Source organism: Heterodontus francisci, chromosome 6 (assembly GCF_036365525.1).
Source record: "Heterodontus francisci isolate sHetFra1 chromosome 6, sHetFra1.hap1, whole genome shotgun sequence".
Lineage (NCBI taxonomy): Eukaryota > Metazoa > Chordata > Chondrichthyes > Heterodontiformes > Heterodontidae > Heterodontus > Heterodontus francisci.
Genome location: NC_090376.1, coordinates 35,067,735 through 35,094,590, shown reverse-complemented (window position 1 = coordinate 35,094,590; position 26,856 = coordinate 35,067,735). Strand labels below are relative to the sequence as shown.

The window sequence follows — 26,856 nt, the reverse complement described above, 5'->3', positions numbered from 1 at the left end:
ATTACTTTTTTCTAAGGCAGAATTGTTTTTGAGCTGACAATAACCCACCTGAAAGCGCAGTACATTATAGCTTTACATTATATATATTACAATAAATAGAATCCTGGAATTGTTTACAAGAAAAAAATAAGCAGACGCAAGGTGGGCCATGATTTTTATGAATCTGTCCCTTAGCAACACTGATATGCTGCATTTATTTATGTTTATACAGCTTAGGTGGGGATAGTTTGACTAAAAGATAAATATGATGAGCACAAGGCAACAGACAATATTTAAAAGTATACTTTATTTTATAAAAAACTATTTTCCTTTCTCACACAGGTGTTAATTCTTGTGGCAGTAAAGTCCCACTGGCATCAGACACCCTCTGGTACTTTGCTCAAGTGATCCTTCTTCACATGTGGGCCCAGACAGTTAAAGCCAGCAAACTATTCAACTGTATGATGCATTACAGCCAAGCCTGATCCTGCCCTCACCCAACCTGCACACTTTGATTTTCTGTGACAACCAACAACAGGAAATGTAAATGATTTTTTCCCCCTCTAGTCCAAGGGAACAGAGGGTAGTATTGTTAAAAGCAACACAACACCACAAAAAAATTGTACAATTAAGACAACTGAAAGAAAAGGGCAACACAGTGTTTACCAAACGCAGCAGGCAGGCTCCATAAATTAGGCTGAGTGTCTCTCATTAGCGTAGCCTCACTGCTGTAATAAATTAAATATTCTTGTGTTTCTTTTCTGTATCCTTAATGTCTTTGCTTCACCTACAGATATAATGAATGCATTTTAAATGTACTGTAACTACCTGCAGTCTTTCCATGATGCACAATAGCAGGCTGTCCAACATTTTGCGCACTAATTCCTCATTTTAGTGGCCCTTCCCTTCTTTCAAGGTGATGGACATTGGGTACTTCCGACTAAATTTGGGCCTGCAATAAACTCTCTTGTACTGCTGGACAAGTTATATTTATCATCCCATGTGAACTATTAATCGTGCATCTTTAGTACAGTTTAAGACGACATTATGTAATTCTTTTGTGCGATATTATGACACACATACAACTGCCATACATACCGGAAATGCTAGACAATACCAACTCATCAACAGCACAGCTAATTTGCTCTCAAATATCAGTTCATCTGCTATGGTGGGCAAACAATTGATTCTGTTTATAAAATAAATGCATAGAATTTACCACAATTGAGACACCACCCAGTTTCTAGCCAATTTACTATATTACCTACATTTATGAAAATGCTTGAAACATGAAGCACAAATACCAAGTTCTTGATACTAAGATTCAATGAAATTCCACAACTTATTAATACATTAGTATACAGTGCTCTCTTTGAAGTTGTATGCTCTCAAAGTTATCTCCCTCTAGTGCTAACTAAATAAGAGCCCTGCTCACTTACCAATGCTTTGTCCTTTTTCATATATCAATGCAAACTACACAACAGAAAAGTTTTTGTCAAAATTAAAAACAGTAATACTTAATGTTGGAGAAATGGGATGATTAATAAAGGATAACCAGTTTCACAGAAGGCAGTGATAACTTTGTATCATTCTTTTTTTCCACTATGTACCCTGCGATTATACCACTGTACTGCCAAAAAATGGGACAAGCCAAATATAATTTGATGAGTTAGTTGAAGAAACAACGTGCCAAAAAATATCAACTTTGAAAGCAAGTCAGACAGCAGTGATCAGTACAGACATCAAGATAATTCACATGACTTCCTTTCAGATAAATATAGAGACATTTTCCAACATGAACATTAGATAGACATAGCTCGAATAGGGGAGCATTTTACAGGTGAAGACAATCAAGACAAAAGATAATTCCACAACTCATCTAGCAATATTGCTTGGTAATGAGGTTACCTAAAGGTTTAATTGTCACATGAGATATCCACCATTCTCAAGAATGACTGCTCATTGTTAACTCTTGAATATAGGTTTCAAAGAATTTTGGCACCATACTCAGTTTAGAAAGACCAGAATTCTGAGAATATTCCAGTCCACAACTTCAGAGAAGGTCCAAGAATTGCCCAATGTAAGTACCAAATAAAACATTCTAGCTTAACTACAGCAGCCTAAAGTGCGACATGCTGCAGAATTTCAGCGCTGCAGGCTCTTCCAGCTTCTAGGAGTCAATAGTGAGAAAGCTATTCCAAAGATTCAAGAGGTTGAAGTTAGGCCCATTACACTTGAGATTGATATTTTCTGGTGGCCCAATTAAGTGTTGGACCCTGGAACAATGGTATTTCGACTCTAGGTTCTAGACTTAAATGCTGCACTTCAGAATCCATTTTTTCCCCCTTAAACAAAGGAAATATCAGAAATTTTCTGCTTTCTTGTAAATCCAAAAGCTTCCTTGAACAGAAGCCCTTTCACAGCATTATTTGACTCATCTTCATTTTAATACAGATTTTTTCCACTTTGAGGAATTTATTTGGAAGTGGCTTGCAATGCCAATGTTGTTGGCATTTTTATTCAGTTAAATTTATGAAGTGCTGTGAAAAGCTCCCAAACATTTTTCAATACAGTAAATGAAGTTAAGAAACAAAATTAAGTGTTTGACAGCAGATTATTCATGTTTTGCTCTGTAATCAAATCACATTATATTCAACACTTTATTATATATAAGGTGACCATTTTATTTTTTCTATATACACTCGTCTCGTGTTAGTCATTCTTTTGGCAATAAAAATAATTATCCAGCAATAAAATTAAAGTGGAATAAAACAATATTGCAGATTTTTTTAAAAGTTAATTTGTATTTGATTTTAAGAAATTTCAACAAATCAGGAGTAGACTGTACATGCAAAAAGTAATTTTAACTTTGTATCTTGGTATAATTCACTATTTTGTTAGACAATTTAAAAAACATACCAACGGTCTACATGCAAAGTTGAGAAGGTCTGTCGAGCTGCTTCTCGAGTCAAAAGCTTGAAGCCACACTGTGTATCCTTTATTCCTTTTACGCACAGAAACCACACCAAAAAGTGGAAACCGTACATGAGTAGGGTCCGAAAATAGGAACGCTGAAACAGAAAAGAAAATTAAAATAATAGTGACTGGCGTCTAAACTGGCCAAAACTCTGAGTGTCCTCTAGGCCGGCATAGACATGATGGGTCAAAAGGCCTCTGCGTTGTAGACATATGGGTACTGAAATTCCCAGAGGCTCACCTCGCCATTGGAATTGCACCAGAGTGGAATTTTCAACCACTTGCCTGACTCGACATTGACCAAATCCTGGGTTTGAGAGTCTTCTGCATAAAGGTGAATTACACCCATGATATTTACAGCACTCCCAGGGCAACCATCCTGCAGAGAGCATGATACTATTGCAGCACTTTTCTTGGAAGTTTAATGCTTAAAGAAAAATGCTGGGAATTTACCTAGACCTACTTTTTGAACAACAGTCAGTCACTAACCTGACATTAGGACTTCTACTCCACATTGGTATCAGTGCACTTGCCTCATTCTGGCACATTTCCCATGGTTGGCAAGAATGGCACAACTGTTAAGCTCTTTCAACAGTATCAGGGATGGAAGCGGTGCCCACAGCCCTCCCACTGGAACTTCATAACATTCATCAATAATTGAAAGGTTTGAAATAAGCAAAAAATTTCAATGAATTTTCAGCAGGTTTTCTTTGGAATTGGAATCAACAAATAATTCAAATTAAGCAACTGTAAATTAAAGTAGACTGTACAATTTTTGAAGCTATCTTTAAGAGTTTGAAAAGTAAAACATGGCTTTGTTTGTTTAGTTTTAGTTCCATAAATGAACTATTACACAACTGAAATCTTGGAACTCTTAAATTTATTCTTAAAATTCACTTATGAGAATTGTTGTAATCTATATTTTTATATCCGAGAGCACAAATCCATCTATTTACAGCTATTCAGCTACACTTACTTTGGCTATTGTTTCCTTTTCCAAATGAGCTCTAGATCCACATGAGATGGCCATGTTATCCTGAAAGAGAGAGCAAAGTAAATTTAATTAGCTAGTTTCCCAGACCAGGATTAAAGCCAAGAAGTAATGTTGTCATCAAGCCATATCAGTGTCAAAGTAGCTTACATAAATCAGTATCATGAATCTCCCAGCAGTCATGCAATATATCAAAACAAATTAAATTATCCAGAATAAATGATGATGAAGTAGATTTCTCATTAAACAATCTGCAGGAATCAATTATGGTAATAAAAATTTCCTAAAAATTAAAGGGCCCAAACAACTCATTGATATGCTGGCCACAGCATTTGTTTCCATAACTGCATGAAACATTCTTTTTCAATTGATTTCTTGAGTCTCCTACTTTTTTAGTCCTTTATACAATGCATCACATTATTTTAGAAGCATTTTTTTCTTGGACACCTGCCTAGGTGCAAAAAGCACAAAGAATTCAGAATTCTGGACACCGGGCATAAAGGGAGGTTCTGAAGACAATGGGGATGGCCAACACCCTTAGCATTTAACATGCCATTTCAAAGCAGTCATTTTGCATTTTAATGCCACCTAAATGCACAATTGAGAGAAAGGAAAATATAGACCATATCCAAGTAATTTCTGGAATTTTCCTTTTTAATTACGATAATGCAGTTTGCAGCAGTTTCCACAGATCAGATATTTAAGCACTGGACAGAAATACTCACTGGCCCTGGCTGGAGATCTTTCAAAGCAGCTTCTAATTTTTCAATATCAGCAAACTTAGTAGCTCCATCGGCATCAGCCATTAGAACATATCTTCCTCGGGAACTCAATACACCCTGAAAATAAATAAAATTTGTCGTAGTTTGTATCAGTAACGTGTAGATGCAATAAAACATAATGGTAAGCTCCAGAACAAGGACACCGAGCGCCTATGGAGGTGGGGTCGGCCTTTGTTAATTTTGTAAATTCTGTACAATAATGGTCCTGCTGTAATATTTTATAATTATTGCAACCCTAAAATACCAAAAAATGCGATAGAGCTAAGGGATCCCACAACCAACCGATCATAACTAAGCTCTGCAGTCCTGCCACATCACAGTCGTGAATGGTGGTGGACAATTAAAAAACTAACAGGAGGAGGGGGCTCCACAAATATCCCCATCCTCAATGATGGGGGAGCCCAGCATATCAGTGCAAAAGACAAGTTAGAAGCATTTGCAACCATCTTCAGCCAGAATTGCCAAGTGGATGATCCATCTCTGCCTCCTCCTGAGGTCCACAGCATCACAGATGCCTGGCTTCAGCCAATTTGATTCAGTCCACATTGATAGCAAGAAACGGCTGAAAGCACTGGACACTGCAAAGGCTATGGGCCCCGACAACATTCCGGCAATAGAACTGAAGACTTGTGCTCCAGAACTGGCTGCGAGCTAACCAAGCTGTTCCAGTACTGCTACAATACTGGCATCTACCAGGCAATGTAGAAACTTACCCAAGTGTGTCCTATCCGCAGAAAACAGGATAAAACCACATCAGTCTACTCTTGATCATCAGCAAAGTGATGGAAAGTGTCATCGACAGTGCTATCAAGCGGCACTTACTCAGCAATAACCAGCTCACTGACCCTCAGTTTGGGTTCCACGAGGCCACTCAGCTCCTGACCTCATTACAAACATGGACAAAAGAGCTGAACTCAAGAGGTGAGGTGAGAGTGACTGCCCTTGACATCAAGGCAGCATTTGACAGAGTATGGCGTCAAGGAGCCCTAGCAAAACTGGAGTCAATGGGAATTGGGGGAAAACTCTCCACCAGTTGGAGTCATACCTAGCACAAAGGAAGATGGTTGTGGTTAAAACCATAGAAAAAGTACCGCACATGAGGTCTTTCAGCCCATCGTGTCTGCGCCAGCCAAATAAACTATCGGCCCAAACTCATCCCACCTTCCAGCACCTGGTCCATAGCCCTGCAAGTTACAGCACCTCAGCTACATGTCCAGGTACCTTTTAAAAGAATTGAGGGTCTCTGCCTCCACCACCATTGATGGCAGTGAATTCCAGACACCCACCCACCCTCTGGGTGAAAAGGTTTCCCCGCATGTCCCCTCTAACCCTTCTACCAATCACCTTAAATCTGTGCCCCCTGGCAACTGACCTCCCCGCCAGGGAAAACCGGTCCTTCCTGTCCACTCTATTTAGGCCCCTCAATTTTGTACACTTCAATCAAGTCACCCCTCAGCCTCTTCAGTTCCAGGGAAAACCACCCTGGCCTATCCAATCTTTCCTCATAGCTGCAACCTTCAAGCCCCGGCAACATTCTTGTAAATCTCCTCTGTACTCTCTCCAGAGCAATTATGTCCTTCCTGTAATGTGGTAACCAGAACTGCATGCAATACTCCAGCTGTGGCCTAACCAATACTCTATACAGTTCCAGCATCACATTCCTGCTTTTGTATTCTATACCTCGGCCAATAAAGGAAAGCAATCCACTTCTTCACCACTCTATCTACCTGCCCTGCCACCTTCAGGCACCTGTGGACATGCACTCCAAAGTCTCTCACTTCTACGAACCCTCTCAATATCCTCCCGTTTATTGTATATTCCCTTGCTTTATTTGCCCTCCCCAAATGCAATACCTCACACTTTTCTGTAATGAATTCCATTTGCCACTTTTCCGCCCACTCAACCAATACTGATATCATTCTTGAGTCCACGGCTTTCCTCCTCACTATTAATTACACGGCCAATTTTTGTGTCATCAGCAAATTTCTCAATCATGCCACCCACAGTTAACGCCAAATCATTAATATATACAACAAACAGCATGGGCCCCAACACTGCCCTGTGAAACATCACTGAAAACATCTGTCGACTACTACCCTTTGTTTCCTGTCACTGAGCCAATTCTGGATCCAACCTGCCATCTTCCTCTTATCTCATGGGCTTTCATTTTACTGACCAGTTTGCCATACGGGACCTTGTCAAATGCCTTACTAAAATCCATGCAAACCGCATCCACTACACTATCCTCATCAACCCTCCTGGTCACTTCCTCAACAGGTGCCAGGCAATGACCATCTCCACCAAGAGAGAATCCAACCATCGCCCCTTGAAATTCAATGTCAGTACCATTGCTGAATCCCCAATATCAACATCCTGGGGGTTACCACTGACCAGAAACTGAATGAGACCAGCCACATAAATACTGTGGCTACAAGAGCAGGTCAGAGGCTGGCAATTCTGCGACAAGTAACTCACCTCCCAAGTCCCCAAAGGCTGTACACCATCTACAAGGTACAAGTCAGGAGTGTGATGGAATACTCTCCACTTGCCTGGACAGGTGCAGCTCCAACAACACTCAAGTAGCTCAACACCATCCAGGACAGAGCAGCCCGCTTAATTGGCACCCTATTCACCACCCTCAACATTCATTCCCTCCACCACCAACGCACAGTTGCAGCAGTGTGTACCATCTCCAAGGTGCATTGCAGCAAATCACCAAGGCTCCTTCGACAGCACCTTCCAAACCCACGACCTCTAGCACCTAGAAGGACAAGGGCATCAAATGCAATGGGAATACCATTGCCTGCAAGTTCCTGTCCAAGCCACACAACATCCTGGCTTGGAACTATACCGCCATTCCTTCAGTGTCGTTGGGTCAAAATCCTGATACTCTCTTCCTAACAGCACTGTGGGTGTACCTAAACCACATGGATGCAGCGGTTCAAGAAGGCAGCTCACCACCACCTTTTCAAGAGCAATTAGGGATGGGCAATAAATGCTGTGTCAGTGGTGCCCAAATCCCATGAAAGAATAAACAAAAACAGATTTTTTCATGTCTTCATTGAAAATATTCTTAATGTATCTTCTCTATAATAAATAGGATGTGCTGAGTGAATTTCATTGTATGTTAATTATGAAAAATAGTAGCATTGCTCTTCAAGTATTGCACGACCGTTTCAGATTTCAAAACAATGGCAGAAGCATAAGCTCAAGCTTCATATATTGCAGTGCTGTAACTGCAGCATGTTGTGCCACAGGCTGTGATAGGCTACAAGTTTGCTCCATAAATTCAGCAGTATTAGAAGACTCAGCATTCACTTGAATATAGAAGACTGAGGTGCTCTAATTGAGGTATTTAAGATGATGGAAGCATTGAAAGGGTGGATAGATAGAAACTATTTGTATGTTGGGGAAGTCCAGAGCAAGGGGGCATAGTATTGAAATCAGAGCTTGGCTATTCAGAAGTGATATCAGGAAGCACATCTTCACAAAATATGGTGGAAATCTGAACTTCTCTCCTCCGAAAGGCTGTTGAGGCTGAGGGTCAACTGAAAATTTCAATATTCGAAATTGATAGATTTTTGTTAGGTAAAGGTATTAAAGGATATGGAACCAAGGCGGGTAAATGGAGTTGGGATACAGGTCAGCCATTATCTAACTGAATAGTGGAACAGGGTAGATGGGCTGAATGGCCTATACTTGGTTCTAGGTTCCTATCTCAGTTGCTATATCAAAAAGAAATTACACAGCAGAAGCTAGCTGCATCTGCACTAGAAAAGAAGTCTTTGATCTCAAGATTCAATTTAGCTCCAATGTTCCTACACTATTCATAGTAGTTTGTATATCATGTTTAATACAACAATTCATTGCAAGTTACAATTACAAATCATACAGGAGTCTCACAGTGTTAAAAAACTCGACTTCTGGTCAGTTATAGGATTAAAAAAAAACACTTACCATTTTAACAGCTCCACCTTTCCCACGATTTTTTACTAGTGTTAGTACACGGACCTGATCAGATCCATACTCCTTAGAATAATTCAGTGCAACCTACAATAAATAGATTAAAACATTATATATTGAAGAAAATTAATACAAAATTCAGGTCATCTAAGAGAAAAGCTCAATGTCATGATTTAAACTACCTGGCAAAACTTTCACATCTAACTTTAATAGAATAGCAGAATAGACAAGGGAAAATCAGTGAATGTGGTGGATTTGGATTTACAGAAGGCTTTCGCTAAGGTCCCACACAGGAGGCGGGCAAGCAAAATGAGAGCACATGGGATTGGGGGTAATACACTGGCATGCGTTGAGAGTTGGTGAACAGACAGAAAACAGACAGTAGGACTAAATGGGTCATTCTCAGGTTGGTAGACTGAGATCAGTGGGGCACCGCAAGGATCAGTGCTTGGGTCCTAGCTATTCACAATCTATATCAATAATTTGGATGTGGGGACCAAATGTAATATTTCCAAGTTTGCTAGGACACAAAACTAGGTGGGAATGTGAGTTGCGAGGAGGGTGCAAAGAGACTTCAAGGGATTTAGACAGGCTAAGTGAGTGGGCAAGAACATGGCAGATGGAATATAATGTGGAAAAGTGTGAAGTTTTTCACTTTGGTAGGAAAAACAGAAATGCAGATTATTTCTTAAATGGTGAGAGGTAGGGAAGTGTTGATATCCAAAGGCACCTGGGTGTCCTTGTTCATAAGTCATTGAAAGCTAACATGCAGGTGCAGCAAGCAATTAGGAAGGCAAATGGTCCTTATTGCAAGAGGTTTTGAGTACAGGAGTAAAGAAGTCATGCTGCAATTGTATACAGCCTTGGTGAGACCACACCTGGAGTATTGTGTACAGTTGTTGTCTCCTTGCCCTGATGTCGGGATTGCCCTATGAGGAGAGATTGAGGAGACTGGGCCGGTATTCTCTCGTGTTTAGAATAGAGAGAGATGATCTCACTGAAGCATACAAAATTCTTACAGGGCTTGACAGGGTACATGCAGGAAGGCTGTTTCCCTTGCCTGTGGGGTCTAAAACCAGGGGAGCCAGTCTCAGGATAAGAGGTAGGCCATGTAGGACTGAGATGAGAAGGAACCTCTTCACTCAGAGGGTGGTGAATCTTTGGAATTCTCTACCCCAGAGAGCTGTTGAGGCACAGTCATTGAGGATGTTCAAGACAGAGATTGATAGATCTTTAGACATTGAAGATATCAAGGGATATGGGGATAGTGCAGGAAGATGGCGATGAGGTAGATCAGCCATGATCTAGCTGAATGGCGGAGCAGGTTCGAGGGGCCAAATGGCCTACTCCTGTTCCTATTTCCCTCTATTCCGAATAAAACCTTCACTGCAGAAGATTTAGACTTGTCCACAGAATCCAAAGTTACCATAATAATATAAAAGCAAAATACTGCAGATGCTGGAAATCAAATAAAAACAAGAAATGCTGGAAATACTCAGCAGGTCTGGCAGCATCTGTGGAGACAGAAGCAGAGTTAACGTTTCAGGTCAGTGACCCTTCTTCAGAACTAGCAGATATTAGAAATGTGAAAGGTTTTAAGCAAGTAAAGCAGGGGTGGGGCAAGAGATAACAAAGGAGAAGGTGCAGATATCAAACACCAGGAGGGAAATAGAAAGCAATGAAGGTGAACAAGGTAAAAGAGACAAACGAAAATCCCGTCGGCGAGAAGAGCAGAACTTCCTCCAAAGTTACCATCATGTGCAATAATACTTAACTTTACAACAGCTTTAACTTGACTGACAGAGAGCTTAAAGTTAAAATGCAGCCCTAAGCAACTTCAATTCATTGTTACTGGCTTTACAGGGGACCATTTATACAGTCTCTCCAATGAGTTAGCAGCTATGTGAAAGAGCTGTCATGTCAGAATTCTGGGTTCTAATTATTGATTTTGTTGTCTACCTCAGTTTCAATAATGAAACTCTAAAGTAAAAGACAGAATTATGTATTGGCTGTATTAAAAATTGGCTTGTTTTCAACTCATGGGATTATGTACATGAACAATTGCTGTAGTCAGCAAACTTTCCACAACAGTTAATCACACATTATTCCCTTCTTCAGAAAAAAAGCTGACACTTTCCCAAAAAAAACAACAGAGCGTGACAAATTCCTCTTTCTTTTAATATATTTTGACTTTCATAGACATTAATGGAAAGGGAAGATGAGTAAATATGTGCTCTCATCTAATCTTTTAGACAACTAGGAATTCTGTTCTTAATTATTTTAATGTTTTTCCTTGCCCCCACCTTTTCCCTGGCTTGATACTTGCTTAAAAGCTGTTCATCTCCAGCATCTTCCAGTTCTGATCAAAGGTCATCAACCTACAACATTAACTCTGTTTCTCTCTCCACAGATGTTGCCTGACCTGCTGAGTGTTTCCAGCATTTTCTTTTCTTTTAATTTAAGGTACAAGATAGTTAAGGTAACTGAAGTCACTGCAGGTAATGTCAGACGGGTACTGCAATAAAGAATTGTCATCAAGTGTCTCTGTCAATCCCCTGGACACTAAATTACATCAAGCTATGGAGAATCTCCTTTCTCAACTCTATTATTTAATTATTGCAATAAAACATCTAAACAATACATATATGGCCATTTAATCTCAGTTCAACAATGAACAAATGAAACAATCTGTACAAACCACAGTCACTAAAGGCAGTCTCATCAGTAAAAGGTAGAGTGTATTTAATCTGTTCCAATCAAAAATACATGTCTCAATTCAGCTGAATTCCAACTTTTGATTGATTTATAATTGGAATGCAATTATTGCCGTGCAACAAATTCAGGACACAACCGACTTCAAAGAAGATATTACTGCAGACTCAACATCAACTGGGGAGGGGGTATCTCTTTTTTTTTTTAAAAAAAGAGCTGGATATTACTGTTGGTGACATTAATGAAAAAGAAACACTTCACATGCTGTTCCTCTCTGGCAATGAATCGTAAAAAAGCATCTGTAGGACAATGTGAATCTAGAACACAAAACCATCAACAGGCTGAAGCAGTTAGGGTCAGGTTCCAAAATATTTGCATTGGCCTGCAAACATTTCTTCAAATCAGACAGAGCAATACTATAATTAGGTATCTGGTGTAAACCTTATATACATTACAGCAAAAACTACTGGAAGCATTCCTGTAGATGTGTTTGAGACTTCTTACCTCTGTTGTTTCATCTTTGCTGCCATCATCTACCACAATTACTTCATAGGTAAATGAGGAGTCTTTCTTCTATGAAGATTAAAAACAGTAAAGTTTTAAAATATCACTTCTTAATTTTCATATTTGAAAGTGCAAAATGTAACAACATCTATGACTTACTTGCACCATTTAAAAAGGAATTGGATATTTATTTAAAGCAGAGCAGAACTATAGTTAGGGTACCTGGTGTAAGCTTCAAGTACACAAAGTACATTATTTATTGCAAAAATTGTTGTAAACACCCCCATAGATTTGCTTTGGAGATTTCTTACCTCTGTTGTTGAGTTGAGGAATGGGCTTGGAGGGAGGAGAGGGGAGTTATTACATTGTTGAGAGTTCTTTTATATACAACTCCAAACAGTAAGGAGATTGATGAGCAAATTTGTAAGAAAATTTCAAAGGCGTGCAGCAAAAATAGAGTAATAACATTAGGAAACTTTAATTACCCTACTATAGACTGTGAAAAACAAAGTGCTAAGGGTAGGGAAGGAGAGGAATTTCTGATATGTGTAGAAAAGAACTTTATCAAACAGTACGTCTCCAGTCCAACAAAGCAGGAAGCAGTAATAAAAACAAGAAATGCTGGAAATACTCAGCAGGTCTGGCAGCAACTGTGGAGAGAGAAGCAGAGTTAACGTTTCAGGTCAGTGACCCTTCTTCAGAACTCTGGGTGACAAAGGAAATGATGTTGTGCCGAACTTTTAACCTACTCTAAGATCAAACTAACTACCTACACTTCATTCTACTATCATCCATGTACCTACCCAAGAGTCACTTAAATGCCCCTAACGTATCTGCTTCTACTACCACCGCTGGCAGCGCATTCCACGCACCCACCACTCTCTGTGTAAAGAACCTACCTCTGACATCTCCCCGAAACCTTCCTCCAATCACCTTAAAATTATGCCCCCTGGTGATAGCCCTTTCCACCCTGGGACCACTCTGACTATCCACTCGATCTATGCCTCTCATCATCTTGTACCCCTCTATCAAGTCACCTCTCATCCTTCTTCGCTCCAATGAGAAAAGCCCTAGCTCCCTCAATCTTTCTTCGTAGGACATGCCCTCCAGTCCAGGCAGCATCCTGGTAAATCTCCTCTGCACCCTCTCTAAAGCTTCCACATCCTTCCTATAATGAGGCGACCAGAACTAAACACAATATTCCAAGTGTGGTCGAACCAGGGCCTTATAGAGCTGCAGCATAACCTCGCGGCTCTTAAACCCAATCCCCCTGTTAATGAAAGCCAAGACACCATACGCCTTCTTAACAACCCTATCAACTTGGGTGGCAACTTTGAGCGATCTATGGACATGGACCCCAAGATCCCTCTGTTCCTCCACACTACCAAGAATCCTGTCTTTAAGCCTGTATTCTGCATTCAAATTCGACCTTCCAAAATGAATCACTTCACACTTTTCCAGGTTGAACTCCATCTGCCACTTCTCAGCCCAGCTCTGCATCCTGTCAATGTCCCGTTGCAACCTACAACAGCCTTCCACACTATCCACAACTCCAGCAACCTTCGTGTCATCGGCAAACTTGCTAACCCAGCCTTCCACTTCCTCATCCAAGTCATTTATAAAAATCACAAAGAGCAGAGCTCCCAAAACAGATCCTTGTGGAACACCACTGGTCACCGAGCTCCATGCTGAATACTTTCCATCTACTACCACCCTCTGACTTCTATGGGCCAGCCAATTTTGCATCCAGACAGCCAACATTCCCTGAATCCCATGCCTCCTTACTTTCTGAATGAGCCTACCATGGGGAACCTTATCAAACGCCTTGCTAAAATCCATATACACCACATCCACTGCTCTTCCTTCATCAATGTGTTTTGTCACATCTTCAAAGAATTCAATAAGGCTTGTGAGGCATGACGTGCCCCTCACAAAGCCATGCTGACTGTCTCTAATCAAACCATGCTTTTCCAAATAATCATAAATCCTGTCTCTCAGAATCCTCTCCAATAATTTGCCCACTACCGACGTAAGACTGACTGGTCTATAATTCCCAGGGTTATCCCTATTCCCTTTCTTGAACAAGGGAACAACATTTGCCACCCTCCAATCATCCGGTACTACTCCAGTGGACAGTGAAGACGCAAAGATCATCGCCAAAGGCGCAGCAATCTCTTCCCTCGCTTCCCGTAATATCCTTGGGTATATCCCGTCTGGCCCCGGGGACTTATCTGTCCTCATATTGTTCAAAATTTCCAGCACATCCTCCCTCTTGACCTCAACCTGTTCGAGCATATCAGCCCGTCCCACGGTGTCCTCACAAACGACCAGGTCCCTCTCACTAGTGAATACTGAAGCAAAGGATTCACTTAGGACCTCCCCTATCTCCTCCGACTCCAGGCACAAGTTCCCTCCACTATCCCTGATCGGCCCTACCCTCACTCTGGCCATCCTCTTGTTCCTCACATAAGTGTAGAACGCCTTGGGATTTTCCTTAATCCTACCTGCCAAGACTTTTTCATGTCCCCTTCTAGCTCTCCGAAGTCCATTCTTCAGTTCCTTCCTGGCTACCTTGTAACCCTCTAGAGCCCTGTCTGATCCTTGCTTCCTCAACCTTAAGTAAGCTTCCTTCTTCCTCTTGACTAGCTGTTCCACATCTCTTGTCATCCAAGGTTCCTTCACCCTACCATCCCTTCCTCATCGGGACAAACCTATCCAGCAGTCGCAGCAAGTGCTCCCTGAACAACCTCCACATTTCTGTTGTGCATTTCCCTGAGAACATCTGTTCCCAATTTATGCTCCCCAGTTCCTGCCTAATAGCATTGTAATTCCCCCTCCCCCAATTAAATATTTTCTCATCCCTTCTGCTCCTGTCCCTCTCCATGACTATAGTAAAGGTCAGGGAGTTGTGATCATTATCACCGAAATGCTCTCCCATCGAGAGATCTGCCACCTGGCCTGGTTCGTTGCCAAGCACCAAGTCCAACATCGTCTCCCCTCTAGTCGGCCTATCTACATATTGAGTCAGGAAACCTTCCTGGACACACGTGACAAAAACTGCTCCATCCAAACTATTTGCACTAAGGAGGTTCCGATCAATATTAGGGAAGTTGAAGTCACCCATGACAACAACCCCGATACTTCTGCACCTTTCCAAAATCTGCCTCCCAATCTGTTCCTCCATGTCTCTGTTGCTATTGGGGGGTCTATAGAAAACTCCCAACAAAGTGACTGCTCCTTTCCTGTTTCTGACTTCCACCCATAATGACTCAGTAGACAAACCCTCCTCGACGACCTCCCTTTCTGCAGCTGTGATACTATCCCTGATTAGCAATGCCACTCCCCCACCTCTTTTACCTCCCTCCCTATTCCTTTTGAAACATCTAAACCCCGGAACATCCAACATCCATTCCTGCCCCTGTGATATCCACGTCTCCGTAATGGCCACAACATCGTAGCTCCAAGTACTGATCCATGCTCTAAGTTCATCACCCTTATTCCTGACACTTCTTGCGTTAAAATAGACACACTTCAAACCATCATACTGGCTGCAACTTTGCCCTGTCAACTGTCTAACCTTCCTCACAGACTCTCTGCACTCGGTATCTGCCTGTTCAACAGCTACCCCATCCACTGATCCGTGGCTCCGGTTCCCACCCCCCTGCCAAACTAGTTTAAACCCTCCCGAAGAGCTCTCGCAAACCTCCCGCCCAGGATATTGGTGCCCCTCCAGTTCAGATACAACCCGTCCTTCTTGTACAGGTCCCACCTTCCCCAGAAGGTATCCCAATGATCCACATATCTGAATCCCTCCCTCCTGCACCAGTTCTGTAGCCACATGTTCAGCTGCACTTGCTCCCTGTTTCTAGCCTCACTAGCACGTGGCACCGGTAACAATCCTGAGATTACTACTCTGCTCGTCCTGCCTTTCACCTTCCAACCTAACTCCCTATATTCGCTTTTCAGGTCCTCATCCCTTTTCCTAGCTATGTCATTGGTACCGATATGTACCACAATCTCTGGCTGCTCCCCCTCCCCCTTAAGAATCCTGTGGACTCGATCCGAGACATCCCTGACCCTGGCACCCGGGAGACAACATACCATCCAGGAGTCTCGTTCGCGACCACAGAATCTCCTGTCTGTTCCTCTAACCATTGAATCTCCTATCACTATCGCTCTCCTATTCTCCCCCCTTCCCTTCTGAGCCAGGCTCAGTGCCAGAGACCTGGCCACTGTGGCTTTCCTCTGGTAGGTCCCCCCCACCAACCATATCCAAAACGGTATACGTATTATTGAGGGGAACGGCCACAGGGGATCCCTGCACTGTGCGCCTATTCCCTTTCCCTCCCCTGACGGTCACCCAGCTACCTTTATCCTGTAACTTAGGTGTCACTACTTCCCTATAACTGCTCGCTATCACCCCCTCAGCATCCTGAATGATCCGAAGTTCATCCAGCTCCAGCTTCCTAATGCGGTCTGCGAGGAGCTGGAGTTGGGTGCACTTCTCACAGGTGAAGTCAGCAGGGACACCAGTGGTGACCCTCACCTCCCACATCCTGCAAGAGGAGCATGCAACTGCCTTAGCTTCCATCCCCTCTGCACTAAATTGACAACAGAGATTTAAAAAAAAAGGAAAACCTTACCTTACCAAACCTTCCACACAAGAGGCCTTTTTTCTTTTGGTTAGAGGAGGAGGATGGGTGGGAGACAATACACGTGTAGTGTTTCGGGTTTAGCAACTGCCTGAATATATAAGTTTACTTACCCAGCAGTCCCCTTGTCCGCCGAAACAAAAGGTAAGTTATTTTAAACTGAAACTCACCTTCCCAGCTGCCACCTCGCTCGCACTATCGCTGCTTCAGAAAAAGCTGCTGCCATATTTGTGTGACTCCAGCCAGTAACAGTTTTCCCTGATTCCCGTTGACTTCAATTTTACTAAGGTTCCTTGATGTCAAAGACAGTGACTCCCACCTCATTTGTATACATGGACTTTTGGAAAACATCTGACAAAGTGCCACACTGGAGGCTTATTCAGAAGCTGCAGGCCCACGGAATTAAGGGAAAGTGGCAGTATGGACGCAAAATTGGCTCAAATAACACGAAGCAAAGGATGGTGGTGGATGAATGTTTTTCAGACTGAGAGGTGGTTTGCAGTGATGTTGCCTAGGGATCAGTTTGGCTCCATTACTCTTTTCAATTTTTATGAACAACCTGGACTCAAAACTTGACAAAGTAGTAGTGATGAGGATAGTTATAGGTTTCAAGATGACACATAGGATAGTGAAATGGTAAGAATGGCAGTTAGAGTTCAATTCGGAGAAGTGAAGCACTTTGGGAGGACTAATATGGAAGGACAGTATACTACAAATGGCACGATACTGAAATGTATAGATGAGCAGAGACATTTTGGTGTTCATATATAAATCCTTAAAAGGTGGCGAGGCAAGTTAATAAAGTGGTTAAAAATATTTAGGTAAATTGGGTTTATGAATATAAGAATGGGATATAAAAGCAAAGAAATCAATGTTAGAATTTTAGAAATTACTGGTTAGGCCTCAGCTGGAGCGTTGTGACAATTATGCACACCACACTTCAGGAAAGATGTAAAGGTTAGAAAGAGTGCATAGGAGATGTAACCAGGATGTTACCAGCAATAAGGAACTTAAGTTATGAGGAGAGATTGTAAAAGTTAGGACTGTTCTTCTTGGAACAGAGGTGAAGAGGTGACCTAATTGAGGTTTTCAAGATGATGAGAAGTTTTCATAGGGAAAAGCTATTCGCCCTGGTGAGTGGGTCAATAACCAGAGGTCATTGATTCAAAATAATTGCAAAAGATAAAGAAGGGAGATGAGGAGAATTTTTTTTCAGAGGGTTGGTAGGATCTGGAAAAATCTACCTGAAAAGGTGGTGGAAGCTTATTCCATAAATAAATGGAAGTTGGACAAGTACTGAAGAATGAAGAACTTGAAAAGTTATGGACAAAAAGCAGGGATGTAGGACTAAGCATGACTGCTCTAAAAGCCAGTACAGGCACGATGGGCCAAATTGTGTAAGCTTCTATGATTTAAAAAGGATTATAAAAGAACAGAGGAATGGGATATGTGGATAGCTCCAGTTGAAGAGCTGGTAATGGCACAGGCATGATAGATCCAATGGTTTCCTTCTATGCTGCAATTTCTAAGATTACCTCCATACAGAAGAACAAGCATGCGTTCAAACTGGGAAAACCAACTCATTTGTTTGAGCACAGCAGCCATATGAGCAGACATACTTCTCCCCACCTCCTCCATCAGCCTATCTGATTAAAAAGTTAAACTCTTAAAACAGCAGTAAGCAGACTGTTTTCCAATTAGTGTTGCAAACTTTTAAGGTGGCGGGTTACTGGGTAGCAAGGCATCCACCAGAAAAAGCCCTTACATAGTTTAAATGGCCATCTCAAAAGCCAAGCCAATAATATGGAGGCCTGAGGGGAGCTGTGCCATCTGTAACAACAGCTCCTGCCTTTACGGAATTGCTATGGACCATTAGGTACTCACTCTCTTGATTCAAAGCACCAAATGACTCACCTGGTACTTTTAATTAAGATGAAGTTCTACATTTTTTCTGTCTGACAGGAGTGTTTCAGCTAAGAGCTAGCCTCACTGATATACGGAAGACTCAGCAGTGCTGAACAAAGCTAATTTTCTTTTCCCAAAATCACTTTCCACTGTTTTAAGCATCAAACAGTTCTGTTGACAAACCAGATATATTTTAAAATTCAGATTTTCATTTTTTCCCTTTTTTTTTTTACCTAGACAATAATCTGCCCTCTATTCATTCTATAAAATTCTAAGGATCTTTAACATTGGACTTTACTCAAAAACAGCATTCGTTGTAACAATGGTATTTATGACAGATGTTAACAGTGACAAAGGTACTTCACATAGTGTAATGATTGGGAGGGGTAAGAAAGATGAAAAATAACTGAGGCAGTCAAAATAAAAAACAGAACTCATTGCCATTAGAATAGGATTCTTTTGAAAAAAGATACTTTTTTAGTTGCCAACCCTTCTATATTGTAACTGGTGGGAAGATAATGGGGATACTCCCACTTCCTGCTAGAATACCATTTTGCATTACTACACTGCCACCTGCTGTTTGTAGCTTATAGCTCAAATTTCCTATTAAATACCGACAAGGATTTGAATTTGACTGTCCTTCATCAAACTGAAATATTAATTTCATTTTGACATTCAAATTCATATGCATTCTGTACGCCATTTAAATTTTTTTTACAATTAGCTGTTCATTTGAAATTACACAAAATGGACAGGTAACAAATGGGCAATTTTCTGGTGCGTATCATGCTGAAGTGTCTAATCTCAGCTTAGACTGTAGTTTTGAAAAATCCTATTATGGGTAAAATGAGTAGGGTGATGCTTTATGCTTATGCTAAAAATGTTAGATTTACTGAAAGTTCTGCTAAGATCTCCATGTGAAAACATCTTGCAAATGTGTTCTCATGTTGCAGTACATATAGCAGTGCAAACCTGCCCTGTTGGTCAAACCACTGATTCAGAGATGGAGTGTCAGAGCACACTTTCCAAGGACCTTTGCTTTCTGGAAAGAATGCCCATTAAGTTACTAATTAATGACTAATGCAAAATAAACATCTTTTCCTAAAATAAAAGATACCATTTAGCACGTTATGCCATTCTACAGAGAAAACAAAACTAAGAAAAGTTGCGCATTCATATAATTGCTGAAAATCTTTGTTGAAAATCACAAAATAGCAAATGGTCAGTAGGAATAAAATACCTGTCTTTGTTCCAAATATTCTAATGTCTCATCCATCATCAGAGGTACTGAAATTAGAAAAAAAATACATGAGAACCTGGCAATATTTAGATTACATTATTTCCATATATTAAAATTAATGGAACACTACACTTTAGCTCAGATTATACTGACTATACTGCAACCAAAAAAATAGCATATTTTTCAATGCAATCTATCAATATAGCCTCACACTAAACAAAGATATGGTGGTAGTACAAATCAGAATGAATTATTTTGTGGGAAGGAAGGGGGATGATGATGCCAGGCATCATTATCTGTTTAAGCTGCACATGACCCAGTGAAATTGCATTGTCAATCAGAGCAGTTCTAGGCAAATATGTACTGGGGATCAGCCTGCAAGAGGGAAGGTGCTTGAAAAAAAAAAGGCTTAAATTGAGTATTTTCTCTTAATTGAAGGATATCCTGACACTGCTGGTCCAAATATTGCAATTTAGAAGCCTAAAAATAAAGTAATTCTAGTCAAATTTGTTGACTATATACAAAGAACTGTTGTAAAGAAGAAAACAAAAAGCTAAACACACTGGCAGTAGGGCACAGAACAAAGGAATTTTAATTGCGCTGAAGAGTAGGCTCTGGCTAACAGTGGGGCCCAACTTTCTGTGCGATTAAGCAGATTAAATTTATTGCAAGAAGTACAAAGTGATGCATTTTGGAAGGAAGAATCAGGAGGTGCAATATTAACGACACTATTTTGAAGGGCTGCAGGAAGAGAGACACCTGGGGGTGTATGTACCTTTGAAGGTGGCAGGAGAAGTTAAGCAGGCTGTTAAAGCACATGGGAGCCTTGGCTTTATAAATAGAGACAAAGAGTACAAAAGCAAAGATGCCTTGTTAAACCTTTATAAATCACTGGTTAGGCCCCAGCTGGAATTCTGTGGCCAATTCTGGGTACCACACTTTAGGAAGCATGTCAAGGAATTATAGAAGCTGTAGAGGAGATTCACCAGAACTGTATCAGGGATACTTCAGAGGGTGGTGGAAGGAGGTTCAATAAAGAATTTAAAAAGGAAATTGTATAAATGCTTGAAGGGAAAAAATTTTGCAGGGCTACAGGGAAATGCCAGGGGAGTGGAACTAACTGGATAGCTCGTTCAAAGAGCCGGTACATGCACAATGGGTCGAATGACTTCCTTCTGTGCTGCATCGCTATATAATTCTATGACTCCTCTCTTGCCCTGCAAGTAACTAGTTAGGGGAGTTGCCAAAGTGCATCATTGCAGTACAGGAGAGAGAATGTCTGTGCGACTGGTTGTGTTGAAGTGGTTGCTGATACTCATCCCAATCCTCCATAGGAACATGCAAGCAGAAGTAGATCATTTAGCCCATCGAGCCGGCTCTGCCATTCAATTAGATCTTGGCTGATCATCTACCTCAACGACACTTTCCTGCGCTATCCCCAGAAACCCTTAATGTCATTAGTAACCAGATATCTATCAAAGAACAAAGAAAATTACAGCACAGGAACAGGCCCTTCAGCCCTCCGAGCCTACGCCGATCCAAATCCTCTATCTAAACCTGTCGCCTATTTTCTAAGGGTCTGTATCTCTTTACTTCCTGCCCATTCATGTATCTGTCTAGATACATCTTAAAAGACGCTATCGTGCCCGCGTCTACCACCTCCGCTGGCAAAGCGTTCCATGCACCCTCTGCGTAAAGAAATTTCCACGCATATCCCCGCTAAACATTTCCCCTTTCACTTTGAACTCGTGTCCCCTTGTAATTGAATCCCCCACTCTGGGAAAAAGCTTCTTGCTATCCACTCTGTCTATACCTCTCATGATTTTGTACACCTCAATCAGGTCCCCCCTCAACCTCCGTCTTTCTAATGAAAATAATCCTAATCTACTCAACCTCTCTTCATAGCTAGCGCCCTCCATACCAGGCAACATCCTGGTGAATCTCCTCTGCACCCTCTCCAAAGCATCCACATCCTTTTGGTAATGTGGCGACCAGAACTGCACACAGTATTCCAAATGTGGCCGAACCAAAGTCCTATACAACTGTAACATGACCTGCCAACTCTTGTACTCAATACCCCGTCCGATGAAGGAAAGCATGCCGTATGCCTTCTTGACCACTCTATTGACCTGCGTTGCCACCTTCAGGGAACAATGGCCCTGAACACCCAAATCTTTCTGTACATCAATTTTCCCCAGGACTTTTCCATTTACTGTATAGTTCATTCTTGAATTGGATCTTCCAAAATGCATCACCTCGCATTTGCCCTGATTGAACTCCATCTGCCATTTCTCTGCCCAACTCTCCAGTCTATCTATATTCTGCTGTATTCTCTGACAGTCCCCTTCAGTATCTGCTACTCCACCAATCTTAGTGTCGTCTGCAAACTTGCTAATCAGACCACCTATACTTTCCTCCAAATCATTTATGTATATCACAAACAACAGTGGTCCCAGCACAGATTCCTGTGGAACACCACTGGTCACACGTCTCCATTTTGAGAAACTCCCTTCCACTGCTACTCTCTGTCTCCTGTTGCCCAACCAGTTCTTTATCCATCTAGCTAGTACACCTTGGACCCCATGCGCCTTCACTTTCTCCATCAGCCTACCATGGGGAACCTTATCAAACGCCTTACTGAAGTCCATGTATATGACATCTACAGCCCTTCCCTCATCAATCAACTTTGTCACTTCCTCAAAGAATTCTATTAAGTTGGTAAGACATGACCTTCCCTGCACAAAACCATGTTGCCTATCACTGATAAGTCCATTTTCTTCCAGATGGGAATAGATCCTATCCCTCAGTATCTTCTCCAGCAGCTTCCCTACCACTGACGTCAGGCTCACCGGTCTATAATTATCTGGATTATCCCTGCTACCCTTCTTAAACAAGGGGACAACATTAGCAATTCTCGAGTCCTCCGGGACCTCACCCGTGTTTAAGGATGTTGCAAAGATATCTGTTAAGGCCCCAACTATTTCCTCTCTCGCTTCCCACAGTAACCTGGGATAGATTCCATCCGGACCTGGGGACTTGTCCACCTTAATGCCTTTTAGAATACCCAACACTTCCTCCCTCCTTATGCCGACTTGACCTAGAGTAATCAAACTTCTGTCCCTAACCTCAACATCCGTCATGTCCCTCTCCTCGGTGAATACCGATGCAAAGTACTCGTTTAGAATCTCACCCATTTTCTCTGACTCCACACATAACTTTCCTCCTTTGTCCTTGAGTGGGCCAATCCTTTCTCTAGTTACCCTCTTGCTCCTTATTTTTGAATAAAAGGCTTTGGGATTTTCCTTAACCCGGTTTGCTAAAGATATTTCATGACCCCTTTTAGCCCTCTTAATTCCTCATTTTAGATTGTGCCTACAATCCCGATATTCTTTCAAAGCCTCGTCTTTCTTCAGCCGCCTAGACCTTATGTATGCTTCCTTTTTCCTCTTAGCTAGTCTCACAATTTCACCTGTCATCCATGGTTCCCTAATCTTGCCATTTCTACCCCTCATTTTCACAGGAACATGTCTCTCCTGCACGCTAATCAACCTCTCTTTAAAAGCCTCCCACATATCAAATGTGGATTTACCTTCAAACAGCTGCTCCCAATCTACATTCCCCAGCTCCTGCCGAATTTTGGTATAGTTGGCCGTCCCCCAATTTAGCACTCTTCCTTTAGGACCACTCTCATCTTTGTCCATGAGTATTCTAAAACTTACGGAATTGTGATCACTATTCCCAAAGTAGTCCCCTTCTGAAACGTCAACCACCTGGCCCGGCTCATTTCCCAACACCAGGTCCAGTATGGCCTCTTCCCGAGTTGGACTATTTACATACTGCTCTAGAAAACCCTCCTGGATGCTCCTTACAAATTCTGCTCCATCTAGACCTTTAACATTAAGTGAATCCCAGTCAATGTTGGGAAAATTAAAATCTCCTATCACCACCACCCTGTTGCTCCTACAGCTTTCCATAATCTGTTTACATATTTGTACCTCTATCTCACGCTCGCTGTTGGGAGGCCTGTAGTACAGCCCCAACATTGTTACCGCACCCTTCCTATTTCTGAGTTCTGCCCATATTGCCTCACAGCTCGTGTCCTCCATAGTGCCTTCCTTCAGCACAGCTGTGATATCCTCTTTGACCAGTAATGCAACTCCTCCACCCCTTTTACCTCCCTCTCTATCCCGCCTGAAGCATCGGTATCCTGGGATATTTAGTTGCCAATCATGCCCTTCCCTTAACCAAGTCTCAGTAATAGCAATAACATCATACTCTCAGGTACTAATCCAAGCCCTAAGTTCATCTGCCTTACCTACTACACTTCTTGCATTAAAACAAATACACCTCAGACCACCAGTCCCTTTGCTTTCATCATCTGCTCCCTGCCTACTCTTTCCCTTAGTCACGCTGACTTCATTATCTAGTTCCTTACAGGCTTTAGTTACTACATCCTTACTCTCTACTGACCTCATTTGGTTCCCATCCCCCTGCCACATTAGTTTAAACCCTCCCCAACAGCGTTAGCAAAAGCACTCCCAAGGACATTGGTTCCAGTCCGGCCCAGGTGTAGACCGTCCAATTTGTAATAGTCCCACCTCCCCCAGAACCGGTCCCAATGTCCCAAAAAAATCTGAACCCCTCCCTCCTGCACCATCTCTCAAGCCACGCATTCATCCTGACTATTCTTTCATTTCTACTCTGATTTCTGTCTTGAACATGCTCAAATGACTGAGCTTCCACAGCTCTCTGGGGTAGAGAATTTCAAAGATTCACCACCCTCCGAGTGAAGAAATTCGTCCTCATCTAAGTCTTAAATGGCCTGTCTCTTATTCTGAGACTGTGTCCCTGGTACTGGACTCACCAGCCAGGGGAAACATCCCATCTACATCCACCCTGTCACGCCCTGTAAGAATTTTCTAAGTTTCAATGAGATCACCTCTCATTCAAAACCCTAGAGAAAAAAGGGCCAAGTTTCCTCAATCTCTCCTCATAAGACAATCCCACCGTCCCAGAGATTAGTCTGGTGAACCTCCCTTGCACTCCCTCTATGGCAGGTATATCCTTCCTTAGATGAAGAGACCAAAACTGTACACAATATTCCAGGTGCTGTCTCACCAAGGTGCTACACAATTGCAGCAAAACTTCTTTACTCTTGTACTCAAAACCCCTTGCGATGATGGCCAACACTCCATTTGCCTCCCCAGTTGCTTGCTGCACCTGCATGCTAGCTTTTAGTGATTCATGAACCAGGACACCCAGGTCCCTTTGGACATCAACACTTCCCAACCCCTCACCATTTAAGAAATATTCCGTCTTTCTGTTTTTTCAACCAAAGTGGATAACTTCACACTTATTCACATTATATTCCATCTGCCATGTTCTTGCCCATTCATTTAGCCTGTCCAAGACCTCTTGAAGACTCCTTGCATCCTCCTCACAACTTGCATTCCCGCCTAGTTTTGTGTCATCAGCAAATTTGGAAATATTACATTTGGTCTCCACATCCAAATCATTTATATAGATTGTGAACAACTGTGACCCAAGCACTGATCGTTGCTGTACCCCACAAGTAACAGCCCGCCAACCTGAAAATGACCTGTTTATTTCTACTCTCTGTTTTCGGTCTGTTAACCAATTCTCAATCCATACCGGTATATTATCCCCAATCCTATGTACTCTAATTTTGTTTACTAACCTCCTGTGTGGGACCTTATCAAATAACTTCTGAAAATCCAAATACATCACATCCACTGGTTCTCCTTTACCTATGCTACAACTAACATCCTCAAAAAACTCCAACAGGTTTGTCAAACATGATTTCCCTTCCAAAAATGCATGTTGACTGTGACCAATCATATTATTTTCTGTCTAGTTATCACATCCTTCATAATAGATTCTAACATTTTCCCTACTAGTCATGTCAAACTAACAAATCTGCAGTTCCCCGATTTCTTTCTCCCTCCTTTCTTAAATAGTGGAGTTACATTTGTTACTTTCCAGCCTGTAGGAACCTTTCCAGAATCTATAGAATTTTGAAAGATCACCACCAATGCATCCACTGGGCTGAATTTTGTTGAGCTGCTGACACTGGGCTCCGTGGCAGGTGGGGGGGATAGAGAGCCTGAAGATTGTACCGGCAGTGGCCCGCCACGGAGCCTGATGCCAGGATTGCTGGGCCCGATGCCCAATCTTCCCGACAGCAGCGAGGCTCCGTGGTGGTGCCCCCCGCCGCTTGGCGACGGGACCCAACTTTAAATATTTTAATAAGTGATATTTACATACCTTTCACCATGATCTTCTGTGCGACACCGGCACTCACGTGCCTTAACTTTCCCATCCAGAGAAAGCTGGTGCCTCCGAGGTGGGGAACTTAGGATTTTTAGTGAAGTGGGGCAAGGAGGGGGTCACCTCTGCACTTTGTGGTGTCTTGGGGCAAAAGGTCAATCAGCAATGTAAGTGTTTTGTGGTTGGGGGGGGGGGGGGTGGGGAGAAGAGAGAAAGAGAGAAAACGGGGCATCCATTTATTTCCATTGTATGGGGGTGGGGGGGGGGGGGGGGAGGGGAGAGAGAGGTGATGGGTCAGAAACAAATTTTCAGTGTATTATGGGGCGGGGGGTGGGGGAACACGGTTCAACGGTGCAGGACGGGCAACCCATTAAAAATAGCACCAACACCGGCGCAGAGGCAGGTGACACTGTTGCCGGTGTCGCAGACCTGCCCCCACCACGTAATTGAGGGGGTGGACTGCCCTGCGTATTTAAATGAGCTGCCGGGCTCAAGATCATGGTGGAATGGCGACGCATGGCCTGCACATGCGGGCCGCCATTTTTTTCATGGCAGAATAAAATTCAGCCCACTATCTCAATAGCTACCTCCTTCAACACTCTAGCAACATTCAACTTAGAGAATGATTTCCTTTCGCCACTAGCATGCTAATGCTAGGGTGCAGATGGTTTCCTCTGGTCGATGTTTCTATTGAGTCCTAAATGGCTTCCTTCTCAAAGTGTTAGCAATTTCAGTTTAAATTTCAACCTGAGAAAAGTTTCCTACATTTATCTACAGCATCACTATGCAGCAATCAACATTATTTGTTATAAGAAAAGGAAAAGAATTTGCATTTATATAATGCCTTACACGACCTCAGAACCT

The 26,856-nt window shown here is 42.2% G+C and overlaps 1 protein-coding gene across 3 annotated transcripts in view; it reads right to left on the bottom strand.

The window, feature by feature from the left end:
* The window catches only part of alg5 (ALG5 dolichyl-phosphate beta-glucosyltransferase), a 46,828-nt gene that overhangs the window by 14,925 nt on the left and 5,047 nt on the right, over positions 1–26,856 (bottom strand). For all 3 annotated transcript variants that reach the window (XM_068033464.1, XM_068033462.1, XM_068033463.1), the window contains exons 3-8: positions 19,705–19,751; positions 11,908–11,976; positions 8,686–8,778; positions 4,672–4,785; positions 3,932–3,991; positions 2,899–3,050 (exon numbers count right to left, since the gene is read on the bottom strand). In XM_068033464.1, the coding sequence (XP_067889565.1) occupies positions 2,899–3,050; positions 3,932–3,991; positions 4,672–4,785; positions 8,686–8,778; positions 11,908–11,976; positions 19,705–19,751 (535 nt within the window). The remainder of the gene's footprint in view (positions 1–2,898; positions 3,051–3,931; positions 3,992–4,671; positions 4,786–8,685; positions 8,779–11,907; positions 11,977–19,704; positions 19,752–26,856) is intronic.